The sequence below is a fragment of the Coregonus clupeaformis genome, chromosome 17 (assembly GCF_020615455.1).
Source record: "Coregonus clupeaformis isolate EN_2021a chromosome 17, ASM2061545v1, whole genome shotgun sequence".
Classification (NCBI taxonomy): domain Eukaryota; kingdom Metazoa; phylum Chordata; class Actinopteri; order Salmoniformes; family Salmonidae; genus Coregonus; species Coregonus clupeaformis.
In genome coordinates, this window is record NC_059208.1 from 53,083,044 (window position 1) to 53,110,022 (window position 26,979).

The 26,979-nt window shown below is 44.4% G+C and overlaps 2 protein-coding genes across 6 annotated transcripts; one reads left to right on the forward strand and one right to left on the reverse strand.

Annotated features, from left to right (window-relative positions):
• Positions 1-57: 57 nt before the first annotated feature.
• LOC121542311 (zinc finger CW-type PWWP domain protein 2) lies at positions 58-5,943 on the reverse strand. 4 transcript variants are annotated; one of them, XM_041851711.1, is made up of 5 exons: positions 5,834-5,943; positions 5,198-5,548; positions 1,533-1,695; positions 1,118-1,244; positions 58-500 (listed from the first exon to the last, which is right to left on the reverse strand). In XM_041851711.1, exons 2-5 carry the CDS (start codon positions 5,509-5,511, stop codon positions 493-495), a joined length of 612 nt encoding a protein of 203 aa, XP_041707645.1. In that variant the 5' UTR covers positions 5,512-5,548; positions 5,834-5,943; the 3' UTR covers positions 58-492. The 4 variants fall into 4 exon arrangements, with proteins under 4 accessions (XP_041707645.1, XP_041707643.1, XP_041707642.1 ...); XM_041851709.1 differs by lacking the exon at positions 58-500 and adding an exon at positions 510-792 and having other exon boundaries at positions 1,563-1,695; XM_041851708.1 differs by lacking the exon at positions 58-500 and adding an exon at positions 511-792.
• Positions 5,944-6,223: 280 nt separating this feature from the next.
• On the forward strand, positions 6,224-25,819 carry LOC121542560 (5-azacytidine-induced protein 2-like). Of its 2 annotated transcripts, none has more exons than XM_041851970.1 (8): positions 6,224-6,409; positions 9,052-9,287; positions 10,670-10,786; positions 13,044-13,143; positions 15,041-15,174; positions 15,429-15,478; positions 17,437-17,567; positions 24,256-25,819. In XM_041851970.1, the coding sequence occupies exons 2-8, from the start codon at positions 9,063-9,065 to the stop codon at positions 24,639-24,641; spliced, it is 1,143 nt and encodes a 380-aa protein (XP_041707904.1). In that variant the 5' UTR covers positions 6,224-6,409; positions 9,052-9,062; the 3' UTR covers positions 24,642-25,819. The 2 variants fall into 2 exon arrangements, with proteins under 2 accessions (XP_041707904.1, XP_041707905.1); XM_041851971.1 differs by having other exon boundaries at positions 9,056-9,287.
• Positions 25,820-26,979: the final 1,160 nt, after the last annotated feature.

Genomic DNA, 26,979 nt, shown 5'->3' on the forward strand with positions numbered 1-26,979 from the left:
TGTGTTTAGTTTGGTAACTTGGGGAATTAAGAAGTGATTGTTGATGCACTACCGTGGTTGTGTTGTCTGATACCAACGTTTATTTCTTACATTGTCTGAACTTTAAACAACATGAGGAATACAACATGCAGCCGTATTGCACTGGAATACAATAACATAAAATTACTATTAGAGAATAAATGAACACAGTGAGAGATTTAACAAACCAGCCAAACGGAAGACTGTACTGAGGTTGAAGGCTTCTTTATACTGCCAGTCACCAGAATTCAACAATGACCGCAGTTTTTAGGAAAATATCAAATTACAAATAAATATCATGAATGTAAAGCAAAGGATTAACACGTCTTTTAGAAACACTCTCTGGGAAATGTTCCAATCTCTTATTTCTTGGTTGGTGCAGTCATGAGGTCCTCCAGACAGGAAGCACTCTCAAACCTGAAGCCTTCTATGATCACAGTGTCTCCATCCTCCTCGACGCTGGCATCCCAAATCCTAACCACCTGGTCCCGCCGTCACAACATCAGTACAAAACATAACATGTAGCAAATATATATACATAACATGGCGGTGTCATTTTCCTAATTGAAAACAGTCAATCAATGATGTACATGTATGTACAGTGTGACATCCTAATAGCAGTGGATTCTGGGTACCCAGGAGAATGGTTAGTAAAATACAGCAGAACATACTAGAACACGAATGTCTCTACCTTGCCCTGGTTGTCCTGCTGGTTTGAACATTCTTTGAGCATCCTCTCAATAGCATGCATTAACCGCTGAGCCTGACTCATCACTGCACTGACACACAGTCACGGGGAGGGGGGGGTCACATCATGCAACACAGAATCAATACATTATCATCACAGAACTATTTTGGACAACAGCATGGCACCCATCTCCATATATCTGAAGTTATTTTCTTTTTTTAAACATTTTGATCTGTCTGCATATTTCAAATATGAAACCTATTTAAAATATGAGACATTGGAACCCAATTCTGGGACAATTCTGAATGCCGTTAAAAAAACACAAATTTAACATCTTCAAAAAGACACCGGTCAGGTTCCAGTATCTCAGGGACTCTATTAGTGCGGTTATTCAGATGTAGTTCTACTCACATTCCTGGGGCTGGAAGTGGCTGAACTGCAGTCTCTCCTCACATCCCATCTCCATGACCTTAGCCACTTCCTCCATCGCCACCTCATAGGACTTCCTCATAGCACCTTGCAGGTTCCTGTATTTGGGCTACCACCGAAAAAAAAAAAAAACACTCATTTTGTTTCTCAGACACAGATTAAGCCTAGTTTTGGACTGAAAACACTTTCATTAGAGATTCTCCACTGAGAGGTTATTTTTCTAGTTTAGGGCCAGGCTAAATCCATGTCTGGGAAAACCAGCCCCAACATCGTTTCATATGTTTTTTAAAATCCTTCCAAGATACAGTATGTCTCGTCATATCACTGAATCTTTCATCTCTATTCGCCTTCACTAACTAACATTAAGTTGTCACACAAATAAAAAAAGATAAGATACTTTGGCGAACGACGTGTGGTAGAGTTCTACATGCTTAGCAGCAGCCCAGTATCTGGTGTGAGGTCTCCCCAGGAACTCAACGTGGTAGTGCTCCACATAACCTTCGCTGCCCAGCCTCACGTACTCCTCCATGTTGGGGTCTGGACTCAGGATGGCTGGCCACCTGGAGAGAGTTAACGCTTTATGGCTGACACTGGTATGGCTGAATTCAACAGAACTAACTGTGGTAGCTAAGGGCCGGTTTCCAAGGAACTAGATTAAACCTACACTACCAGTCAAAAGTTTGGACACCTACTCATTCAAGGGTTTTTCTTAATTTTTTACAATTTTCTACATTGTAGAAATAATAGTGAATAGTCAAAACTATGAAATAACACATATGGAATCATGTAGTAACCAAAAAAGTGTTAAACAAATCAAAATATATGTTATATTTGAGATTCTTCAAAGTAGCCACCCTTTGCCTTGATGACAACTTTGCACACGCTTGGCATTCTCTCAACCAGCTTCATGAGGATTGCTTTCCAACAGTCTTGAAGGAGTTCCTACATACAGTGGGGAAAAAAAGTATTTAGTCAGCCACCAATTGTGCAAGTTCTCCCACTTAAAAAGATGAGAGAGGCCTGTAATTTTCATCATAGGTACACGTCAACTATGACAGACAAATTGAGAAAAGAAAATCCAGAAAATCACATTGTAGGATTTTTAATGAATTTATTTGCAAATTATGGTGGAAAATAAGTATTTGGTCACCTACAAACAAGCAAGATTTCTGGCTCTCACAGACCAGTAACTTATTCTTTAAGAGGCTCCTCTGTCCTCCACTCGTTACCTGTATTAATGGCACCTGTTTGAACTTGTTATCAGTATAAAAGACACCTGTCCACAACCTCAAACAGTCACACTCCAAACTCCACTATGGCCAAGACCAAAGAGCTGTCAAAGGACACCAGAAACAAAATTGTAGACCTGCACCAGGCTGGGAAGACTGAATCTGCAATAGGTAAGCAGCTTGGTTTGAAGAAATCAACTGTGGGAGCAATTATTAGGAAATGGAAGACATACAAGACCACTGATAATCTCCCTCGATCTGGGGCTCCACGCAAGATCTCACCCCGTGGGGTCAAAATGATCACAAGAACGGTGAGCAAAAATCCCAGAACCACACGGGGGACCTAGTGAATGACCTGCAGAGAGCTGGGACCAAAGTAACAAAGCCTACCATCAGTAACACACTACGCCGCCAGGGACTCAAATCCTGCAGTGCTAGACGTGTCCCCCTGCTTAAGCCAGTACATGTCCAGGCCCGTCTGAAGTTTGCTAGAGTGCATCCAGAAGAGGATTGGGAGAAAGTCATATGGTCAGATGAAACCAAAATAGAACTTTTTTGGTAAAAACTCAACTTGTCGTGTTTGGAGGACAAAGAATGCTGAGTTGCATCCAAAGAACACCATACCTACTGTGAAGCATGGGAGTGAAAACATCATACTTTGGGGCTGTTTTTCTGCAAAGGGACCAGGACGACTGATCCGTGTAAAGGAAAAATGAATGGGGCCATGTATCGTGAGATTTTGAGTGAAAACCTCCTTCCATCAGCAAGGGCATTGAAGATGAAACGTGGCTGGGTCTTTCAGCATGACAATGATCCCAAACACACCACCCGGGCAACGAAGGAGTGGCTTCGTAAGAAGCATTTCAAGGTCCTGGAGTCTCCAGATCTCAACCCCATAGAAAATCTTTGGAGGGGAGTTGAAAGTCCGTGTTGCCCAGCGACAGCCCCAAAACATCACTGCTCTAGAGGAGATCTGCATGGAGGAATGGGCCAAAATACCAGCAACAGTGTGTGAAAACCTTGTGAAGACTTACAGAAAACGTTTGACCTGTGTCATTGCCAACAAAGGGTATATAACGAAGTATTGAGAAACTTTTGATATTGACCAAATACTTATTTTCCACCATAATTTGCAAATAAATTAATAAAAAAATCCTACAATGTGATTTTCTGGAATATTTTTTCTCATTTTGTCTGTCATAGTTGACGTGTACCTATGATGAAAATTACAGGCCTCTCTCATCTTTTTAAGTGGGAGAACTTGCACAATTGGTGGCTGACTAAATACTTTTTTTCCCCACTGTATGCTGAGAACTTGTTGGCTGCTTTTCCTTCACTCTGCCGTCAGACTCATCCCAAACCATCTCAATTGGGTTGAGGTCGGGTGATTGTGGAGGCCAGTTCATCTGATGCAGCACTCCATCACTCTCCTTCTTGGACAAATAGCCCTTACACAGCCTGGAGGTGTGTTTTGGGTCATTGTCCTGTTGAAAAACAAATGAAAGTCCCACTAAGCGCAAACCAGATGGGATGGCGTATCACTGCAGAATGCTGTGGTAGCCATGCTGGTTAAGTGTGCCTTGAATTCTAAATAAATCACTGACAGTGTCACCAGCAAAGCACCCCCACACCATCACACCTCCTCCTCCATGCTTCACGGTGGGAACCACACATGCGGAGATCATCCGTTCACATAGTCTGCGTCTCACAAAGACACGGCGGTTGGAACCAAAAATCTCCAATTTGGACTCATCAGACCAAAGGACAGATTTCCACTGGTCTAATGTCCATTGCTCATGTTTCTTGGTCCAAGCAAGTATCTTCTTCTTATTGGTGTCATTCAGTAGTGGTTTCTTTTCAGCAATTCGACCATGAAGGCCTGATTCGCACAGTCTCCTCTGAACAGTTGATGTTGAGATGTGTCTGTTACTTGAACTGTGAAGCATTTATTTGGGCTGCAATCTGAGGTGCAGTTAATGCTAATGAACTTATCCTCTGCAGCAGAGGTAACTCTGGGTCTTACTTTCCTGTGGCAGTCCTCATGAGAGCCAGTTTCATCATAGTGCTTGATGGTTTTTGCGACTGCACTTTAAGAAATGTTCAAAGATCTTAGAATTTTCCGGATTGACTGACCATGTCTTAAAGTAATGATGGACTGTCGTTTCTCTTTGCTTATTTACATTTTAGTCATTTAGCAGACGCTCTTATCCAGAGCGACTTACAGTTAGTGAGTGCATACATTTTTTCATACTGGCCCCCTGTGGGAATCGAAGCCACAACCCGTTGCAAACGCCATGCTCTACCAACTGAGCTACACAGGCTTATTTGAGCTGTTCTTGCCATAATATGGACTTGGTCTTTTACCAAATAGGGCTGTCTTCTGTTTACCACCCCTACCTTGTCACAGCACAACTGATTGGCTCAAACGCATTAAGAAGGAAAGAAATTCCACAAATTAACTTTTAACAAGGCACACCTGTTAATTGAAATGCATTCCAAGTGACTACCTCATGAAGCTGGTTGAGAGAATGCCAAGAGTGTGCAAAGCTGTCATCAAGGCAAAGGGTGGCTACTTTGAAGAATCTCAAATATAAAATATTTTTTGTTTTGTTTAACACTTTTTTGGTTACTACATGATTCCATGTGTTATTTCATAGTTGTGACGTCTTCACTATTATTCTACAATGTAGAATAATAGTAAAAATTAAGAAAAACCCTGGAATGAGTAGGTGTGTCCAAACTGTATTTCTGGACCGAAAAGCCCTTTCAGGCCTAGGCTTGATCTGAGCCTGGGAAATTGGCACATAAGCACTAACAGTCAACCATCCCGTACCATGGCCATTTGCATGCTTTCACCAGCACCAGGCTCCCGACAGGCAGCAGGGAGCACACAACCTTCAGGCCATGTTCCTTGAACTGGGAATTATTGGGGAAAGGGCCCTGAGGGATGCTGCAGTGGCTGAAGAGAGGGTCTGGGTTCATATGACAGTACCAGGGCTTGCCATGGTCCAGCTCAGCCCTAGCTTCATCACCCTTTGGTACCAGTCTCCACTTCAGGCATCTGGGGGACTCGCACTGGACCCAGGTCTTGTCTGCATAGTAGGATGTTTCATCCTCATTGGCTTTCAGGTCAGGAAGAAGACTCATTTTTTTTTTACAGCTGAACTGAGAGATCTTGGCTGACCTAATCAAGCAAACACAAACATATTGGCTAGCTAGCCCCATCTGATATTGTCATAGAGAAAATAAATAATTAGCGTCAGCGGTCTTGAACGTATTTGCTAAGAAGGAATGAATGGCCTTTGCTAACGATCCACACACATTTAGATCGTCATGATTCTAGCTAGCAAACGTTAGCCAACTAGCTAACAACATTCTAGCTTTGGATAAAATCATTCTTATTAGCAGTGCACCTAGCTAACGTCCCTCTTTGTTCAAGTCATTTCAAAAGGTATTCATAGGTACTTACTGGCTGGCTAGCAATCCCCGAATAAATGTATTTAACCTTACACAGATTGAATCCCTAGTGTGTATCACTACTACTAGCTAATTTAGCTAGCTCGCCAACTTTTAATTTTCCTAGTTACCCAGCCAGGTAAAATAATCGAGTGTCGAACTTTGTGGGGCGAGGTCAGCGGAAGCCCGAGTCCAGAATGCTTTTCATGTCATGAAAAAATATTATGAATACACATGCTATTGTTTCTATAATCTCTAAACCATAGTTTGGAAGCTTTTCAAATATTATGGTATTCATCCGAGTAACATAGCTAGCTACAACCAGATTAATAGTTTTTTTAAGTCGAGGATGACGTCGGGGCTTTTATTTTGAAAATCACATCACCCCGGAAGTTTTAAAAGTGTCATTTCACAAAACGGTGGATGTTTCCTGGTTCATGGTTAATGACACATTTATTTTATATCGAAAATATATAAAATAACGATTTACAACAGATAAATATTTGGCGTCACAGTCGTCCCGTGAGTTGGTACCAAACCATGCTCGATAGATACACAACGTGATATCTTCGAAAACAACATCAACGAGGTAAAATAAGCTAACGCGGCTAGCTAGTATCAATTGATCATCAGCTGGCTGCGTGTTTTTGTGTTGTTTAGGTGCCTGTTAACTGCTAACGCTGTCATCGCAAACTGGCTCACGGTTGTAAGGTCTCGATGACCAATTTAGCACGCAAGATAACACATCAGTCTTTAGTTTGGGTTGATCCATATTGAATAATGGCCTGTCCCAAGTTGCTAACTAGCTATGCTAACGTCCTTCGAAATGCTGATGTTTTGATTTTGCTTTGTGGGGTGGAAAAGGGACGTGTTTATTTGATGACAACCTGATATGTTTACTAATTGTTCTAACTAATAATAATTGATGTTGGTTTGAATAATCGATAGATTGATTTCAGTAAGTGTCATGACAATACTACATTGGTTTTGGTTTCTCTTTGATGCAACAGTTCCTTAGCTCTCACTTTCGTTATCGTGTAACGTTGGGACACACCATCAGGAGTCTTTGTATTGGGAGTCCAATACACAGACTCCCGATGTTGTGTCCCAGGCTGGTTATCGTGGTGTCTTACACACGCTGCCAAGCCCAATGTATAGCAGGTTATCGTGGTGTCTTACACACGCTGCCAAGTCCAATGTAGAGCAGGTTATCGTGGTGTCTTACACACGTAGCAAAGCCCAATGTAGAGCAGGTTATCGTGGTGTCTTACACACGCTGCCAAGTCCAATGTAGAGCAGGTTATCGTGGTGTCTTACACACGTAGCAAAGCCCAATGTAGAGCAGGTTATCGTGGTGTCTTACACACGTAGCAAAGCCCAATGTAGAGCAGGTTATCGTGGTGTCTTACACACGCTGCCAAGCCCAATGTATAGCAGGTTATCGTGGTGTCTTACACACGCTGCCAAGTCCAATGTAGAGCAGGTTATCGTGGTGTCTTGCACACGTAGCCAAGCCCAATGTAGAGCAGGTTATCGTGGTGTCTTACACACATAGCAAAGCCCAATGTAGAGCAGGTTATCGTGGTGTCTTGCACACGCTGCCAAGCCCAATGTAGAGCAGGTTATCGTGGTGTCTTACACACGCAGCCAAGCCCAATGTAGAACAGGTTATCGTGGTGTCTTACACACGTAGCAAAGCCCAATGTAGAGCAGGTTATCGTGGTGTCTTACACACGTAACAACGCCCAATGTAGAGCAGGTTATCGTGGTGTCTTACACTCGTAGCAAAGCCCAATGTAGAGCAGGTTATCGTGGTGTCTTACACACGTAGCCAAGCCCAATGTAGAGCAGGTTATCGTGGTGTCTTGCACACGTAGCCAAGCCCAATGTAGAGCAGGTTATCGTGGTGTCTTACACACGTAGCAAAGCCCAATGTAGAACAGGTTATCGTGGTGTCTTACACACGTAGCAAAGCCCAATGTAGAGCAGGTTATCGTGGTGTCTTACACACGTAGCAAAGCCCAATGTAGAGCAGGTTATCGTGGTGTCTTACACACGTAGCCAAGCCCAATGTAGAGCAGGTTATCGTGGTGTCTTACACACGTAGCCAAGCCCAATGTAGAGCAGGTTATCGTGGTGTCTTGCACACGCAGCCAAGCCCAATGTAGAGCAGGTTATCGTGGTGTCTTACACACGTAGCAAAGCCCAATGTAGAGCAGGTTATCGTGGTGTCTTACACACGTAGCCAAGCCCAATGTAGAGCAGGTTATCGTGGTGTCTTACACACGTAGCCAAGCCCAATGTAGAGCAGGTTATCGTGGTGTCTTGCACACGCAGCCAAGCCCAATGTAGAGCAGGTTATTGTGGTGTCTTACACACGCTGCCAAGCCCAATGTAGAGCAGGTTATCGTGGTGTCTTGCACACGCAGCCAAGCCCAATGTAGAGCAGGTTATCGTGGTGTCTTACACACGTAGCAAAGCCCAATGTAGAGCAGGTTATCGTGGTGTCTTACACACGTAGCAAAGCCCAATGTAGAACAGGTTATCGTGGTGTCTTACACACGTAGCAAAGCCCAATGTAGAGCAGGTTATCGTGGTGTCTTACACACGTAGCCAAGCCCAATGTAGAGCAGGTTATCGTGGTGTCTTACACATGGAGCCAAGCCCAATGTAGAGCAGGTTATCGTGGTGTCTTAGACACGCAGCCAAGCCCAATGTAGAGCAGGTTATCGTGGTGTCTTGCACACGCAGCAAAGCCCAATGTAGAGCAGGTTATCGTGGTGTCTTACACACGGAGCCAAGCCCAATGTAGAGCAGGTTATCGTGGTGTCTTGCACACGTAGCCAAGCCCAATGTATAGCACGTTATCGTGGTGTCTTGCACACGCAGCCAAGCCCAATGTAGAGCAGGTTATCGTGGTGTCTTACACACGTAGCAAAGCCAGACGCAGCTTGTTATGGCTAAGATAAGAAAGAGACGAAGAGGTCAACTGACGCCTCCTATTTATTTTACTACCGAGACCTTTTCTCTGCATTTTCAAAGGTCAACTCGTAGCTAGAATCTCAATCCTGGACTTGTAGTACAACTGGCATGAAACACAATGATTGTCATTCTAAAATATGCTGGAAATAAATTAATTTGTTCCCAAATATATGCTACTCTGTGTCAGACTTGTTGCATTGTCTTAGTGCTGTATAACTGACTCGTCGGTCTACCTCTGCTCTCTGCTAGCTAGGCCTGGTATGGAGCCTGGCATGGAGGCAATGGAGGACGATATCTGCATCCTGAAGCATGAGACTGCATATGGTGGAGCAGGGGAGAGCCCCGTGTCTGTATGTGCGGGGGATGAGTCTGTGGCCTCCCACTTTGCCCTGGTCACGGCATACGAGGACATTAAGAAGAGGCTGAGGGACACGGAGAGAGAGAACACACTGCTGAGGAAGAGAGTCAAACAACTGGAGGATAAGGTACAGCATGGGGGGGGGGGCTTCATTAGACACAACAGTCAGCACACTCGGCACCCAAAATAGGTTGAAATAACCATACTCTGCTCTAAGAACTTCATACATACCTTGATACAGCAAGTAAGTTCTCAGCAGTAGCAGTAAAATAAAACGTTATTATCCCGATAGGGTAATATAAATATTTTTTTGACAGATAAAACCTCAGATGGTCAAAGTACATCTAGCACTATTGCCATGAGTTGTTCTCACAATAAAAACAATGTCACTATCAATGTGTTGAGCTAATCATGAGATTCAACAGCTGTGTGTTGTAACCTGTAGCTGTGTCGTAACCGATGATGTATGGTTGTAACCTGTAGCTGTGTCGTAACCGGTGATGTATGGTTGTAACCTGTAGCTGTGTCGTAACCGATGATGTATGGTTGTAACCTGTAGCTGTGTCGTAACCGGTGATGTATGGTTGTAACCTGTAGCTGTGTCGTAACCGATGATGTATGGTTGTAACCTGTAGCTGTGTCGTAACCAATGATGTATGGTTGTAACCTGTAGCTGTGTCGTAACCGATGATGTATGGTTGTAACCTGTAGCTGTGTCGTAACCGATGATGTATGGTTGTAACCTGTAGCTGTGTCGTAACCGGTGATGTATGGTTGTAACCTGTAGCTGTGTCGTAACCGATGATGTATGGTTGTAACCTGTAGCTGTGTCGTAACCGGTGATGTATGGTTGTAACCTGTAGCTGTGTCGTAACCGATGATGTATGGTTGTAACCTGTAGCTGTGTCGTAACCGGTGATGTATGGTTGTAACCTTTAGCTGTGTCGTAACCGATGATGTATGGTTGTAACCTGTAGCTGTCGTAACCGGTGATGTATGGTTGTAACCTGTAGCTGTGTCGTAACCTGTAGCTGTATGGTTGTAACCTGTAGCTGTGTCGTAACCGATGATGTATGGTGGTAACCTGTAGCTGTGTCGTAACCGGTGATGTATGGTTGTAACCTGTAGCTGTGTCGTAACCGGTGATGTATGGTTGTAACCTGTAGCTGTGTCGTAACCGATGATGTATGTTGGTAACCTGTAGCTGTGTCGTAACCGGTGATGTATGGTTGTAACCTGTAGCTGTGTCGTAACCGGTGATGTATGGTTGTAACCTGTAGCTGTGTCGTAACCGATGATGTATGGTGGTAACCTGTAGCTGTGTCGTAACCGATGATGTATGGTTGTAACCTGTAGCTGTGTCGTAACCGGTGATGTATGGTTGTAACCTGTAGCTGTGTCGTAACCTGTAGCTGTATGGTTGTAACCTGTAGCTGTGTCGTAACCGATGATGTATGGTTGTAACCTGTAGCTGTGTCGTAACCGATGATGTATGGTTGTAACCTGTAGCTGTTCAGGCCTGAAGCCCCTTCCCCTGAAGGACCCCAGTATGTCAACAAGGCCTTCAGTGCCTACCGTGGCATCTACATCCAGAAGGAGGACCTGCAACTGGAGCTTCATAAACTGGTATGTACAGTCTAGTTGGTAGGTACAGTCTAGTTGGTATGTACAGTCTAGTTGGTATGTACAGTCTAGTTGGTATGTACAGTCTAGTTGGTATGTACAGTCTAGTTGGTATGTACAGTCTAGTTGGTAGGTACAGTCTAGTTGGTATGTACAGTCTAGTTGGTATGTACAGTCTAGTTGGTATGTACAGTCTAGTTGGTATGTACAGTCTAGTTGGTATGTACAGTCTAGTTGGTAGGTACAGTCTAGTTGGTAGGTACAGTCTAGTTGGTAGGTACAGTCTAGTTGGTATGTACAGTCCAGTTGGTATGTACAGTCTAGTTGGTATGTACAGTCTAGTTGGTATGTACAGTCTAGTTGGTATGTACAGTCTAGTTGGTATGTACAGTCTAGTTGGTAGGTACAGTCTAGTTGGTATGTACAGTCTAGTTGGTATGTACAGTCTAGTTGGTAGGTACAGTCTAGTTGAGTATGTACAGTCTAGTTGGTATGTACAGTCCAGTTGGTATGTACAGTCTAGTTGGTATGTACAGTCTAGTTGGTATGTACAGTCCAGTTGGTATGTACAGTCTAGTTGGTATGTACAGTCTAGTTGGTATGTACAGTCTAGTTGGTATGTACAGTCTAGTTGGTAGGTACAGTCTAGTTGGTATGTACAGTCTAGTTGGTATGTACAGTCTAGTTGGTAGGTACAGTCTAGTTGGTATGTACAGTCTAGTTGGTATGTACAGTCCAGTTGGTATGTACAGTCTAGTTGGTATGTACAGTCTAGTTGGTATGTACAGTCCAGTTGGTATGTACAGTCTAGTTGGTATGTACAGTCTAGTTGGTATGTACAGTCTAGTTGGTATGTACAGTCCAGTTGGTATGTACAGTCTAGTTGGTATGTACAGTCTAGTTGGTATGTACAGTCCAGTTGGTATGTACAGTCTAGTTGGTATGTACAGTCTAGTTGGTAGGTACAGTCTAGTTGGTATGTACAGTCTAGTTGGTAGGTACAGTCCAGTTGGTATGTACAGTCTAGTTGGTATGTACAGTCTAGTTGGTATGTACAGTCTAGTTGGTATGTACAGTCTAGTTGGTATGTACAGTCTAGTTGGTATGTACAGTCCAGTTGGTATGTACAGTCTAGTTGGTATGTACAGTCTAGTTGGTATGTACAGTCCAGTTGGTATGTACAGTCTAGTTGGTATGTACAGTCTAGTTGGTATGTACAGTCTAGTTGGTAGGTACAGTCTAGTTGGTATGTACAGTCTAGTTGGTATGTACAGTCTAGTTGGTATGTACAGTCTAGTTGGTATGTACAGTCCAGTTGGTATGTACAGTCTAGTTGGTAGGTACAGTCTAGTTGGTATGTACAGTCCACTAGATCCTGATCCAGCTGGTATGGACAGTCCACTAGGTTCAGCTGGTATGTGCAGTCCACTAGGTCCAGCTGGTATGGACAGTCCACTAGATCCTGATCCAGTTGGTATGGACAGTCCACTAGGTTCAGCTGGTATGTGCAGTCCACTAGGTCCAGCTGGTATGGACAGTCCACTAGATCCTGATCCAGCTGGTATGGACAGTCCAGCTGGAATGGACAGTCCTCTAGGTCCAGTTGGTATGTACAGTCCAGTTGGTATGTACAGTCCACTAGATCCTGATCCAGCTGGTATGTACAGTCCACTATGTCCAGCTGGTATGGACAGTCCACTAGATCCTGATCCAGCTGGTATGGACAGTCCACTAGATCCTGATCCAGCTGGTATGTACAGTCCACTGAGCTCATCAAGTTATGGTGGTTACTAACTTCATCATCTCTTCAGCGTCTACTGTGTTCTCCTTATGAAGCTATTAACCAATACATGTATTGATGACACGGCTGTTAGGTTCATATCTGAGATGTTATGTTAGCAGCACAGGTCCGACTGTCTACTTCCTATACTCCAGCCAATCAATGACTCTTCCTGTCTATATCCTGTCTCTTTGTAACTGTCTTTCCTACTGCTTCACTGACTCATCATCTCTTTATCCTGTCTCTTTGTAACTGTCTTTCCTACTGCTTCACTGACTGTTCATCTCTTTGTAACTGTTTCTTCTACTGCTTCAATGACTCTTCCTCTCTTTATCCTGTCTCTTTGTAACTGTCTTTCCTACTGCTTCACTGACTGTTCATCTCTTTATCCTGTCTCTTTGTAACTGTCTCTTCTACTGCTTCACTGACTCTTCCTCTCTTTCATATACTAATTATCTTTCTTTAACTCTGTTTCTCTAGAAGAGGGAGAAGAGTGAGTCTGAGAGGCGCCTGAATGAGCAGCTGCAGGCCAAAGAGATGGAGCTGCTGCAGTTAAAGACAGAGATGGAGACCAGCCAAGGTACTTTAATGACCAGGGACTTAACCTCAGCCAAGGTACTTTAATCACCAGGGACTTAACCTCAGCCAAGGTACTTTAATCACCAGGGACTTAACCTCAGCCAAGGTACTTTAAGCACCAGGGACTTAACCTCAGCCAAGGTACTTTAATCACCAGGGACTTAACCTCAGCCAAGGTACTTTAATCACCATGGACTTAACCTCAGCCAAGGTACTTTAATGACCAGGGACTTAACCTCAGCCAAGGTACTTTAATCACCAGGGACTTAACCTCAGCCAAGGTACTTTAATCACCATGGACTTAACCTCAGCCAAGGTACTTTAATCACCAGGGAATTAACCTCAGCCAAGGTACTTTAATCACCAGGGACTTAACCTCAGCCAAGGTACTTTAATCACCAGGGACTTAACCTCAGCCAAGGTACTTTAATTACCAGGGACTTAACCTCAGCCAAGGTACTTTAATGACCAGGGACTTAACCTCAGCCAAGGTACTTTAATTACCAGGGACTTAACCTCAACCAAGGTACTTTAATTACCAGAGACTTAACCTCAGCCAAGGTACTTTAATCACCAGGGACTTAACCTCAGCCAAGGTACTTTAATTACCAGAGACTTAACCTCAGCCAAGGTACTTTAATGACCAGAGACTTAACCTCAGCCAAGGTACTTTCATCACCCGGGACTTAACCTCAGCCAAGGTACTTTAATCACCATGGACCTAACCTCAGCCAAGGTACTTTCATCACCAGGGACTTAACCTCAGCCAAGGTACTTTCATCACCAGGGACTTAACCTCAGCCAAGGTACTTTAATTACCAGGGACTTAACCTCAGCCAATGTACTTTAATCACCATGGACTTAACCTCAGCCAAGGTACTTTAATTACCAGAGACTTAACCTCAGCCAAGGTACTTTCATCACCCGGGACTTAACCTCAGCCAAGGTACTTTAATTACCAGGGACTTAACCTCAGCCAAGGTACTTTAATCACCCGGGACTTAACCTCAGCCAAGGTACTTTAATGACCAGGGACTTAACCTCAGCCAAGGTACTTTAATCACCAGGGACTTAACCTCAGCCAAGGTACTTTAATTACCAGAGACTTAACCTCAGCCAATGTACTTTAATCACCAGAGACTTAACCTCAGCCAAGGTACTTTAATCACCATGGACCTAACCTCAGCCAAGGTACTTTCATCACCAGGGACTTAACCTCAGCCAAGGTACTTTAAGCACCAGGGACTTAACCTCAGCCAAGGTACTTTAATCACCCGGGACTTAACCTCAGCCAAGGTACTTTAATTACCAGAGACCTAACCTCAGCCAAGGTACTTTAATCACCAGGGACTTAACCTCAGCCAAGGTACTTTAATCACCATGGACCTAACCTCAGCCAAGGTACTTTCATCACCAGGGACTTAACCTCAGCCAAGGTACTTTAATTACCAGGGACTTAACCTCAGCCAAGGTACTTGAATTACCAGGGACTTAACCTCAGCCAAGGTACTTTCATCACCAGGGACTTAACCTCAGCCAAGGGACAGTATCATCACCAGGTTTTCCTCTTATTCTCACCAACAGACTGACAGGAAGTGTCATCTTGACCAGGCAGGGACTTTCCCTTACGCTCAGCCAAGGTGTGATGACCAGGAATGTCCCTAATGTCCAGCTAAGGGACAGTTGATGCCCATGACCTTTTACTGAGCCTAGAAGCACAACTCCCAATGTGCCCACTATCCCACAGACAAGCTAGAGTGTTTATCGTTCAACCCCCCTACCCTGATGTTCAACGTTTCTCCCATCCTAGCAGAGATACAGAAGTGGAGTGGGACTGATGTCAAGTGACACGGAAGTGACAAAGTGTATGTAACTATGTATGTTCTCTCCCTCCACAGTGATGAAGTCTCTAACCAGTACTCAGGACGACTGGCAGGTGGACAGGGTCAACAGTGAACTGAAGATCCACACTCTGCAGGAGGAGTTGGAGAGGATGACTCGGGAGAAGAACCGACTGCAGGAGCATTGTGGGGTAAGACTATGGGAATATAGAACCACAAGTGTGTTTCATTCACAAAAGTCCCGATGAAGGTCTGTTGACCAAAACCCGATGAAGGTCTGTTGACCAAAACCTTTGTTTGAGGTCCATGACGACACATTGTGGAGCAACAAGAATTCCAGTGTAGTGTGCTGGGCTTTCATTTCCAGACATGGTATGTGAACTACGCTCTTTTTCTAGGGTTTTATTTATAACCCTTTTGAAGCCGTATGTCCTCCTCTTCCTAGGATTCTTCTGGAACTGACTGTGACCAGAATCACGTGGAGTCTAACCCCAGGTATGTCCTTCATCTCCCCAGATTGGTGCTTCAGGTTTGACCCCAGGGAAGATCTCACTAAATTGCAGCAGAATGAGACCCATTTAAAACACCTGTCGTAGTGTAGATGCTATGACCAGCCACCAGGAGGAGACAAAGCTTTGTTTACCTCAGAGCCAGGTAGCACTATGTCTGTAGTTTACCTAGCAACAGGGTTCACTTTCAAGAAAGAAACTCATCTGAGTACTGGCACATGCCACTCAGACAGACAGATCATATTAGAATAGACTGAGATAATGCCACTCAGACAGACAGATCATATTAGAATAGACTGAGATAATGCCACTCAGACAGACAGATCATATTAGAATAGACTGAGATAATGCCACTCAGACAGACAGATCATATTAGAATAGACTGAGATAATGCCACTCAGACAGACAGATCATATTAGAATAGACTAGGACACATGCCATAGAAAGTCAAGGCATCTGTTGTTGCAAAACAACTCTGCCAGTTGTCCCATGCTGATTTAATAATAACATCTGATCTCTCATCTTGCACTGGGCTCAATAATCACTCACTGGACTCTACTCACACATACTACACTGCCACTCCAACACACACACACACACACACACACACACACAACATACGCTCACACACACAAAACACACACACACACACAACATACGCTCACACACACAAAACACACACACACACAACATACGCTCACACACACACACACACACACACGTGCGTATTGACGCCACACACACTTTCACACTCTACACCCACGCTGCTGCTACTCTGTTTATTATCTATCCTGATTGCATAGTCACTTTTACCACTAGCTACATGTACATATAACCTCAACCTCCTGGTACCCCTGCACAGTGACTCTGTACTGGTACTCCTTGTATATAGCCTCATTATTGTTATTTTATAGTGTTACTATTTCCTTTTTTATTTAGCTAATTTTTCATACTTTTTAACTCTGCGTTGTTGGGAAAGGGCTCGTAAGTAAGCATTTCACTGTGAAATCTACAGCTGGACCAGGAGCATGTGACAAACACAATGGGATTTTGATCTAATTAGGGAACGTGTACTAGATCTCCAGTACATTATTATGTCCACTAGTGGGCACTACATACCCAGAGTTTCATTCATAGAGATCCGAAGTAAAAGCCTTTATCGGCACCGAACAGGTGCCTGTCTGAAACGATTCCTTCTCCATCCTGTGAATCTCACAGAGAAATTCAGCCTAATATCTTTTAAGTGTAATGTTTGAAAAACACTTCACAAATAAATATATTATAATTCTGTAAAAAAATCAGTAACACTGTAGATGTTAGTTTTTTTTATCCCGTGGTCTCCATCTTCTCTCTCTGCTGAGTCGGGTTTTAGTCAACGTCGTGCATGAGATCTGTGCTCCTCTACAAGGCTGTTTTTAGAGGTGCTGCCGCCAGCATCACTTCTCTAACTCCATTTAACTACTATCTTGGCTCTAGATCGAAAAACAAATTATGCATTTAGGTCTTTGCATTAAAGTATAGTTTTTTAGGATTTGTCTTCTGTTATCAATGAAATGTGTTTGTATTTATTTCAATAGTCTGGAATTGCTAGGAGCATGGGGAAAGAGGCAGCATTACTGTTTTCACAAATGTAAAAAAATTAAATAAAAAAAAAAAAACATGTAAATTCTGTGTACTCCTGTCCTGAATAAGTATGTATTGTGTAAATGTGCATAAGCCTGTAGATGAATATAGGAGTGATGTCTTGTCTCATTGTGTGGTCCTCTGTAGCTCAGCTGGTAGAGCACGGCGCTTGTAACGCCAGGGTAGTGGGTTCGATCCCCGGGACCACCCATACGTAAAAATGTATGCACGCATGACTGTAAGTCGCTTTGGATAAAAGCGTCTGCTAAATGGCATATTTATATTATTTATTTATTGTAGTTCTTGTATTGTTATTTACAGCGCTGTGACTGTTCTACAGTCGTATGAGGCCCTGGCCACTGAGATCTCAACTCTACACTCGGTGTTGAAACAACAGTCTGACCTGGTGAAGAAGCTCGGTGACAAACCACAGCTAGCAGCTAACAGACGAGGTGAGTTACAAACCACAGCTAGCAGCTAACAGACGAGGTGAGTTACAAACCACAGCTAGCAGCTAACAGACGAGGTGAGTTACAAACCACAGCTAGCAGCTAACAGACGAGGTGAGTTACAAACCACAGCTAGCAGCTAACAGACGAGGTGAGTTACAAACCACAGCTAGCAGCTAACAGACGAGGTGAGTTACAAACCACAGCTAACAGACGAGGTGAGTTACAAACCACAGCTAGCAGCTGAGGTGAGTTACAAACCACAGCTAGCAGCTAACAGACGAGGTGAGTTACAAACCACAGCTAGCAGCTAACAGACGAGGTGAGTTACAAACCACAGCTAGCAGACGAGGTGAGTTACAAACCACAGCTAGCAGACGAGGTGAGTTACAAACCACAGCTAGCAGCTAACAGCTGAGGTGAGTTACAAACCACAGCTAGCAGCTAACAGACGAGGTGAGTTACAAACCACAGCTAGCAGCTAACAGACGAGGTGAGTTACAAACCACAGCTAGCAGCTAACAGACGAGGTGAGTTACAAACCACAGCTAGCAGCTAACAGACGAGGTGAGTTACAAACCACAGCTAGCAGCTAACAGACGAGGTGAGTTACAAACCACAGCTAGCAGCTAACAGACGAGGTGAGTTACAAACCACAGCTAACAGACGAGGTGAGTTACAAACCACAGCTAGCAGCTAACAGACGAGGTGAGTTACAAACCACAGCTAGCAGCTAACAGACGAGGTGAGTTACAAACCACAGCTAGCAGCTAACAGACGAGGTGAGTTACAAACCACAGCTAGCAGCTAACAGACGAGGTGAGTTACAAACCACAGCTAGCAGCTAACAGACGAGGTGAGTTACAAACCACAGCTAGCAGCTAACAGACGAGGTGAGTTACAAACCACAGCTAGCAGCTAACAGACGAGGTGAGTTACAAACCACAGCTAGCAGCTAACAGACGAGGTGAGTTACAAACCACAGCTAGCAGCTAACAGACGAGGTGAGTTACAAACCACAGCTAGCAGCTAACAGACGAGGTGAGTTACAAACCACAGCTAGCAGCTAACAAGTTCTGGAAGGTTGCAGACAGAAATGTCTTGAGCTGGCTAGATCCCCTATACTACATGGCAGAGGTGTGTGTATTTTCTAGGTAGGGTATTTCTATCTGAACAATCCAGGATAATGTGCCCTCCTTAACATAATCCCTGTATATGAGGGAGAGCTGAACAATCCAGGATAATGTGCCCTCTTTAACATAATCCCTGTGTATGAGGGAGAGCTGAACAATCCAGGATAATGTGCCCTCCTTAACATAATCCCTGTGTATGAGGGAGAGCTGAACAATCCAGGATAATGTGCCCTCCTTAACATAATCCCTGTGTATGAGTGAGAGTTGAACAATCCAGGATAATGTGCCCTCCTTAACATAATCCCTGTGTATGAGGGAGAGCTGAACAATCCAGGATAATGTGCCCTACTTAACATAATCCCTGTGTATGAGGGAGAGCTGAACAATCCAGGATAATGTGCCCTCCTTAACATAATCCCTGTATATGAGGGAGAGCTGAACAATCCAGGATAATGTGCCCTCCTTAACATAATCCCTGTGTATGAGGGAGAGCTGAACAATCCAGGATAATGTGCCCTCCTTAACACAATCCCTGTGTATGAGGGAGAGCTGAACAATCCAGGATAATGTGCCCTCTTTAACATAATCCCTGTGTATGAGGGAGAGTTGAACAATCCAGGATAATGTGCCCTCCTTAACATAATCCCTGTGTATGAGGGAGAGCTGAACAATCCAGGATAATGTGCCCTCCTTAACATAATCCCTGTGTATGAGGGAGAGCTGAACAATCCAGGATAATGTGCCCTCCTTAACATAATCCCTGTGTATGAGGGAGAGCTGAACAATCCAGGATAATGTGCCCTCCTTAACATAATCCCTGTGTATGAGGGAGAGCTGAACAATCCAGGATAATGTGCCCTCCTTAACATAATCCCTGTGTATGAGGGAGATCTGAACAATCCAGGATAATGTGCCCTCCTTAACATAATCCCTGTGTATGAGGGAGATCTGAACAATCCAGGATAATGTGCCCTCCTTAACATAATCCCTGTCTATGAGGGAGAGCTGAACAATCCAGGATAATGTGCCCTCCTTAACATAATCCCTGTCTATGAGGGAGAGCTGAACAATCCAGGATAATGTGCCCTCTTTAACATAATCCCTGTCTATGAGGGAGAGTTGAACAATCCAGGATAATGTGCCCTCCTTAACATAATCCCTGTCTATGAGGGAGAGCTGAACAATCCAGGATAATGTGCCCTCCTTAACATAATCCCTGTCTATGAGGGAGAGCTGAACAATCCAGGATAATGTGCCCTCCTTAACATAATCCCTGTCTATGAGGGAGAGGGCCTCAACTGACCATGTGCTAAAGAGCAGATATTCTGACGTACTGCTGCTACTCATTAGGTGTAGAGAAATGAATGTTTTCACCTCAAGTTCCCTTGTCAACATCTCATGAGTTCCCCCTTCTCTCTGAGTGATAACTAAACCCACCCTGTCTTTTCACACATCTTAAAACAACATGCCATCAACAAGGAATCTTTCAAAATAAAAGTTGTTGATGAAAGAGAGTCTTCAATACTACTGTAGGCTAGGTGGAGAAAGACATGCTACTGTAGGCTAGGTGGAGAAAGACATGCTACTGTAGGCTAGGTGGAGAAAGACATTATACTGTAGGCTAGGTGGAGAAAGATATCCTACTGTAGGCTAGGTGGAGAAAGACATGCTACTGTAGGCTAGGTGGAGAAAGACATGCTACTGTAGGCTAGGTGGAGAAAGACATGCTACTGTAGGCTAGGTGGAGAAAGACATGCTACTGTAGGCTAGGTGGAGAAAGACATGCTACTGTAGGCTAGGTGGAGAAAGACATTCTACTGTAGGCTAGGTGGAGAAAGACATTCTACTGTAGGCTAGGTGGAGAAAGACATGCTACTGTAGGCTAGGTGGAGAAAGACATGCTACTGTAGGCTAGGTGGAGAAAGACATGCTACTGTAGGCTAGGTGGAGAAAGATATGCTACTGTAGGCTAGGTGGAGAAAGACATCCTACTGTAGGCTAGGTGGAGAAAGACATCCCAGCTATTATCATAGCACTACAATTTTAGAGGATATATTATGATATGAAGACTTCCCTCTGTCTCTCTTTCCCGTTCTGATCTTTTTCACCCCTGGAGAGATGTAGTTTTACTGTTATCTTTGTGGAACAGAGGACCAAACAAGAGATGTAGTTTTACTGTCATCTTTGTGGAACAGAGGACCAAACAAGAGATGTCGTTTTACTGTTATCTTTGTGGAACAGAGGACCAAACAAGAGGTGCAAATTAGAATGAAATATAAAGAGCAAATGTATTTATTCTAGTGAATATCCCAGACTAATCCTGTTTCGTAGATGAGGGAGACAGAAAGGGAGAGATGTATTTATTCAAAGACGCTGAGCATCTGTATTCGTCTGAGGTTTTTACCACGGAATCACTTTTATTCAAATGGAGCTCTCATGAGACTGTTTCTGTCTCCCTCCCGCTCTTCCGTCGAACACAGAGGAACTCTCATTTAAACTTTTATTATTATCCGCTCAACATGATGATTGGATAGAAAACCAATGATGTGTGTATCTAATGTTGCATGCCTTTGTGCTGAATATTAAAGAGGATGTGTGGGTGTGTTAAAAAGTTTGACAGGACTGCTCTCAGATGCTCTTTACCATAGAAAGGCTATATAGAAAGATATCAGGCTCTCTTTACCATAGAAAGGCTATATAGAAAGAAATCTCTATTCTCTTTTTAAATATTTTTCAAAGCCATGTTATCTCTTAGTTGTATCTCTCAGTATTCCTGAGGGATGCATCTCTCTAAAAGCCTTAATCAGGCCTGTGTGTGTTGTCTTTCTGAAGCCTGTCTAGTTCTGAAGGGGATGTCAGAGGTGTGATTCTCACTCCGTCTCTCCTCACACTACTCAGCCCAATTAGCTATACAGCCTCTGGGAACTACAGTGTCTGTCTGGCTGTCTGTCTGGCTGTCTACCTGTCTGGCTGTCTACATGTCTGGCTGTCTACATGTCTGGCTGTCTACATGTCTGGCTGTCTACATGTCTGGCTGTCTACCTGTCTGGCTGTCTACCTGTCTGGCTGTCTACATGTCTGTCTGTCTACATGTCTGGCTGTCTACCTGTCTGGCTGTCTACCTGTCTGGCTGTCTACCTGTCTGGCTGTCTACCTGTCTGGCTGTCTACATGTCTGGCTGTCTACATGTCTGGCTGTCTGGCTGTCTACATGTCTGGCTGTCTACATGTCTGGCTGTCTACCTGTCTGGCTGTCTGTCTACCTGTCTGGCTGTCTACCTGTCTGGCTGTCTACATGTCTGGCTGTCTACATGTCTACCTGTCTGGCTGTCTACATGTCTGGCTGTCTACATGTCTGGCTGTCTACCTGTCTGGCTGTCTACCTGTCTGGCTGTCTACCTGTCTGGCTGTCTACCTGTCTGGCTGTCTACATGGCTGTCTACATGTCTGGCTGTCTACATGTCTGGCTGTCTACATGTCTGGCTGTCTACCTGTCTGGCTGTCTACCTGTCTGGCTGTCTACCTGTCTGTCTGGCTGTCTACCTGTCTGGCTGTCTACCTGTCTGGCTGTCTACCTGTCTGGCTGTCTACATGTCTGGCTGTCTACATGTCTGGCTGTCTACCTGTCTGGCTGTCTACCTGTCTGGCTGTCTACCTGTCTGGCTGTCTACATGTCTGGCTGTCTACATGTCTGGCTGTCTACCTGTCTGGCTGTCTGGCTGTCTGGCTGTCTGGCTGTCTACCTGTCTGGCTGTCTACCTGTCTGGCTGTCTACATGTCTGGCTGTCTACATGTCTGGCTGTCTACATGTCTGGCTGTCTACCTGTCTGGCTGTCTGGCTGTCTACATGTCTACATGTCTGGCTGTCTACATGTCTGGCTGTCTACCTGTCTGGCTGTCTACCTGTCTGGCTGTCTACATGTCTGGCTGTCTACCTGTCTGGCTGTCTACATGTCTGGCTGTCTACCTGTCTGGCTGTCTACCTGTCTGGCTGTCTACCTGTCTGGCTGTCTACCTGTCTGGCTGTCTACCTGTCTGGCTGTCTACATGTCTGGCTGTCTACATGTCTACATGTCTGGCTGTCTACATGTCTGGCTGTCTACATGTCTACATGTCTGGCTGTCTACATGTCTGGCTGTCTACCTGTCTGGCTGTCACTCTGCCTGACGCTCTGCCTGTCTGCATGCCTCTTTGTCTGTCTACCTGTCTCTGCCTGTTTGGCTTTCTATCGCTCTGTGCTTGTCTGTCTGTTCATCTGTCTGTCTACCAGGCTGTCTGTCTGTCTACATGTCTGTCTGTCTGTCTACATGTCTGTCTGTCTGTCTACATGTCTGTCTGTCTGCTTCCTTGATTTCTAGAGGAGAAAACTAAACTAAAATGCTGGCTGAATGTAAGATAATCATTTCTTAATAAATCATTTGTCTATTCTATTCACACACAGTTGACTAATTCCTTTTCAGCATCACCCAACCCAACCACATATCCCTAAAGGTACATTCTTTCACCATCAGCCAACCCAACCACATGTCCCTAAAGTGGCACGGGAACATTCTTTAATTAACTAGCCTAGTTATTGGCATTCATCCAACTTAGAGGAGAATGGATACCAATCAACAGCATTCAGAGTTGATTATTGAGCCCAAATGATTACTGGAACCAGTCACACTAACTGAAATGATTACTGGAACCAGTCACACTAACTGAAATGATTACTAGAACCAGTCACACTAACTGAAATGATTACTGGAACCAGTCACACTAACTGAAATGATTACTGGAACCAGTCACACTAACTGAAATGATTACTAGAACCAGTCACACTAACTGAAATGATTACTGGAACCAGTCACACTAACTGAAATGATTACTGGAACCAGTCACACTAACTGAAATGATTACTGGAACCAGTCACACTAACTGAAATGATTACTGGAACCAGTCACACTAACTGAAATGATTACTGGAACCAGTCACACTAACTGAAATGATTACTGGAACCAGTCACGCTAACTGAAATGATTACTGGAACCAGTCACGCTAACTGAAATGATTACTGGAACCAGTCACACTAACTGAAATTATTACTAGAACCAGTCACACTAACTTCATCATCAAGACAGTGGAATAAATTGTGTGGTGTTGTGATATTAATTTGTGAGAGTTCCATGGACAAAGATTGGAACATAATCCAAATGAATATTCCCTGGTCTTCATGAACAGTCAGGTGTGATGAGGTGCTTTGTTTGAATTTGGTTGAATTTATTTATTTTCTTGAGTGCTGCTTTGGGGTAAGTGGCAAGGGTGAGGGTGCCACATTCTGGGTCTTGTTCAGTAGGGTACAATGTAGAAGAACATTATGCAACTGAAAACAACAATGAGTGTTATTGTACCAGTTCAGGTAGTACCAAAATGTAATACCAAAACAACAGTGTCAAAATGTTTCCTCCTGTTTGACGCCTACTGAACACAACCAGGTAAAACATTCTAATCATCTGACAACTTGCTTGAAGCAGTCTAGTTAAAGAAATAGTGTTTGTGCAATTTTGCCCTTCTCTCTAGCTGCCTCAACTGTCCCTGTCCAGTGCCTGGACGATGTGGAGAAGAACCTGAACCATCGAACAGTCCGCATCTCCGTTCCCCGTCCCCCTAGTGCCCCCCCTGTCCCCTCCAGCTCTGGCCGGCCCTGCCTGCCCCCCGTGGGCCCCCCGGCTCTGGAGGGTCTCAGGGAGGACTACTGGCAGAACGGTCCCTGGTCCAGCCACTACCCTGGAGCCCTGGGTCTGGGCAGTACCAGCCCTGTCCTCCTGCCTCCTCCTCCTCTCAACCAGGCCTCTCTGGATGACTCCTCCTGGTCATTTCCCTCCCCACCCAAACCCAGCGACGCCCTCTTCTGGGAGGGGCCACGGGCAGGGTCTGAGCCAGGGCAGCCCAATCCACTCCTCTAGGGGCAGTACCCCCATGAGCCCTAATGGAGACTGGGCCAAGCCCCCACCCTACTGAGGATGGAGACCCCCCCCTGGCTCCAAGCCTGCCCTGCCGTGCAACACCCAACCTGCCTTAAGATGAGGAGACGACTCTGGACCCTCCAGCCGTGGGGAACTAGCTACAGGAGGATTCAACTAGCCACAGAGCAACCACGGGAGAGGCTTCTGAAGGGGCCACCCTCTGACCCGATAAGGGTCCACCCTGACCCAGCCCAGACACACTGATGCCTCCCCCTCCCTTGGGGTCTGGTGGCAGAGAAAGGAAGTTTCATACATCCACGAGGGAAAGATGATGGTAGACTCTGGACAGCGAGATTATGGCTGTGTGTGTATCCACACTGGTATTTACTAGAGCTCAAAGCTGTGGTGAACTGATCCACGGTCAGACTGGTTTTGCAAACTGGTTTTCAATTGTAGCCACCCTAATGTGAGTTATTTTACATGTTCCTATAGTCAAGTATTATAAAGGTAAATAGTCACTCCCTACGTTATCTCACCATAATACTGTAAAGGTTATAGTGTGTCTGTAACAGATAATGGCGTATATACCCCCAGTAGCACCGAAAGCTGTTATTATCACACCACACAAGGTACAAAACCCCACACACCTTGCTTTGTCCTAAACCTCAAAACAAGACACATTTTAACTTAGCTAATCTGTCAGTTGTTTTAGAAACTGATGGCTAATTTGTATAGTATTTGTTTTACAACTTATTATGGCAAAACAAGCATTGGAGAAATCCCCTGAAATATAAAGGCCTTTTAACCCAGTACTGCCCCCTACAAGTTCTGGAGAGCTTACAGGCCAAATCCACACCCGGTATCTTCACGTCAAAAGCGATCTTTATTTTCTATATCACGCACCCTCTTTTCCAGTGATTTTATGGTTCAGCTATTCTGCTTTGAAGTCAATGGAAGTAGGGCTTGTCTTTTACACCGAAACCATGTCAATACAATAATCTATATGTATATTAAAGAGGTGTTATGTTATGGGAAGCACTTTTAATCATATGAGAGTTGGGGTTCAGTAGCAGTACAGTCTTGTTTCTAGCTGGCCAGTGGCCCGTGTCCCAAATCACACCCTATTCTCTGTATACAGTGCCTTTGGAAAGTATTCCGACCCCTTGACTTTTTCCAGATTTTGCTACGTTACATCCTTATTCTAAAATGGATTAGAAAATGTTTTCCCTCATCAATCTACACACAATACCCCATAATGACAAAGCAAAAGCAGATTTTTTGAAATGTTAGCAAATTTATTAAAAATGAAAAAAAAACGGAAATATCACATTTACATAAGTATTCAGACCCTTTACTCAGTACTTTGTTGAAGCACCTTTTGGCAGCGATTACAGCCTCGAGTCTTCTTGGGTATGACGCTACAAGCTTGGCACACCTGTATGTCTTGGCTGTGTGCTTAGGGTCGTTGTCCTGTTGGAAGGTGAACCTTCGCCCCAGTCTGAGGTCCTGAGCGCTCTGGAACAGGTTTTCATCAAGGATCTCTCTGTACTTTGCTCCGTTCATCTTTCCCTCGATCCTGACTAGTCTCCCAGTCCCTACCGCTGAAAAACATCCCCACTGCATGATGCTGCCACCACCATGCTTCACCGTAGGGGTGGTGCCAGGTTTCCTCCAGACGTGACGCTTGGCATTCAGGCCAAAGAGTTCAATCTTGGTTTCATCAGACCAGAGAATCTTGTTTCTCATGGTCTGAGAGTCCTTTAGGTGCCTTTTGGCAAACTCCAAGCAGGCTGTCATGTGCCTTTACTGAGGAGTGGCTTCCGTCTGGCCACTCTACCATAAAGGCCTGATTGGTGGAGTGCTGCAGAGATGGTTGTCCTTCTGGAAGGTTCTCCCATCTCCACTGTGTTCTTGGGGACCGTCAATGCTGCAGAAATGTTTTGGTCGCCTTCCCCAGATCTGTGCCTCGACACAATCCTGTCTCGGAGCTCTACGGACAATTCCTTCGACCTCATGGCTTGGTTTTTGCTCTGACATGCACTGTCAACTGTGGGATCTTATATAGACAGGTGTGTGTGCCTTTCCAAATCATGTCCAATCAATTTAATTTACCACAGGTGGACTCCAATCAAGTTGTAGAAACATCTCAGGGATGATCAATGGAAACAGGATGCGCCTGAGCTCAATTTTGAGTCTCAAGGCAAAGGGTCTGAATACTTATGTAAATAAGGTATACATTTTTTTTATTTTTTTTATCTAAACATGTCAAACTATTTTTGCTTCGTCATTATGGGGTATTGTGTGTGTAGATTGATGAGGAACATGTTTGATTGAATCC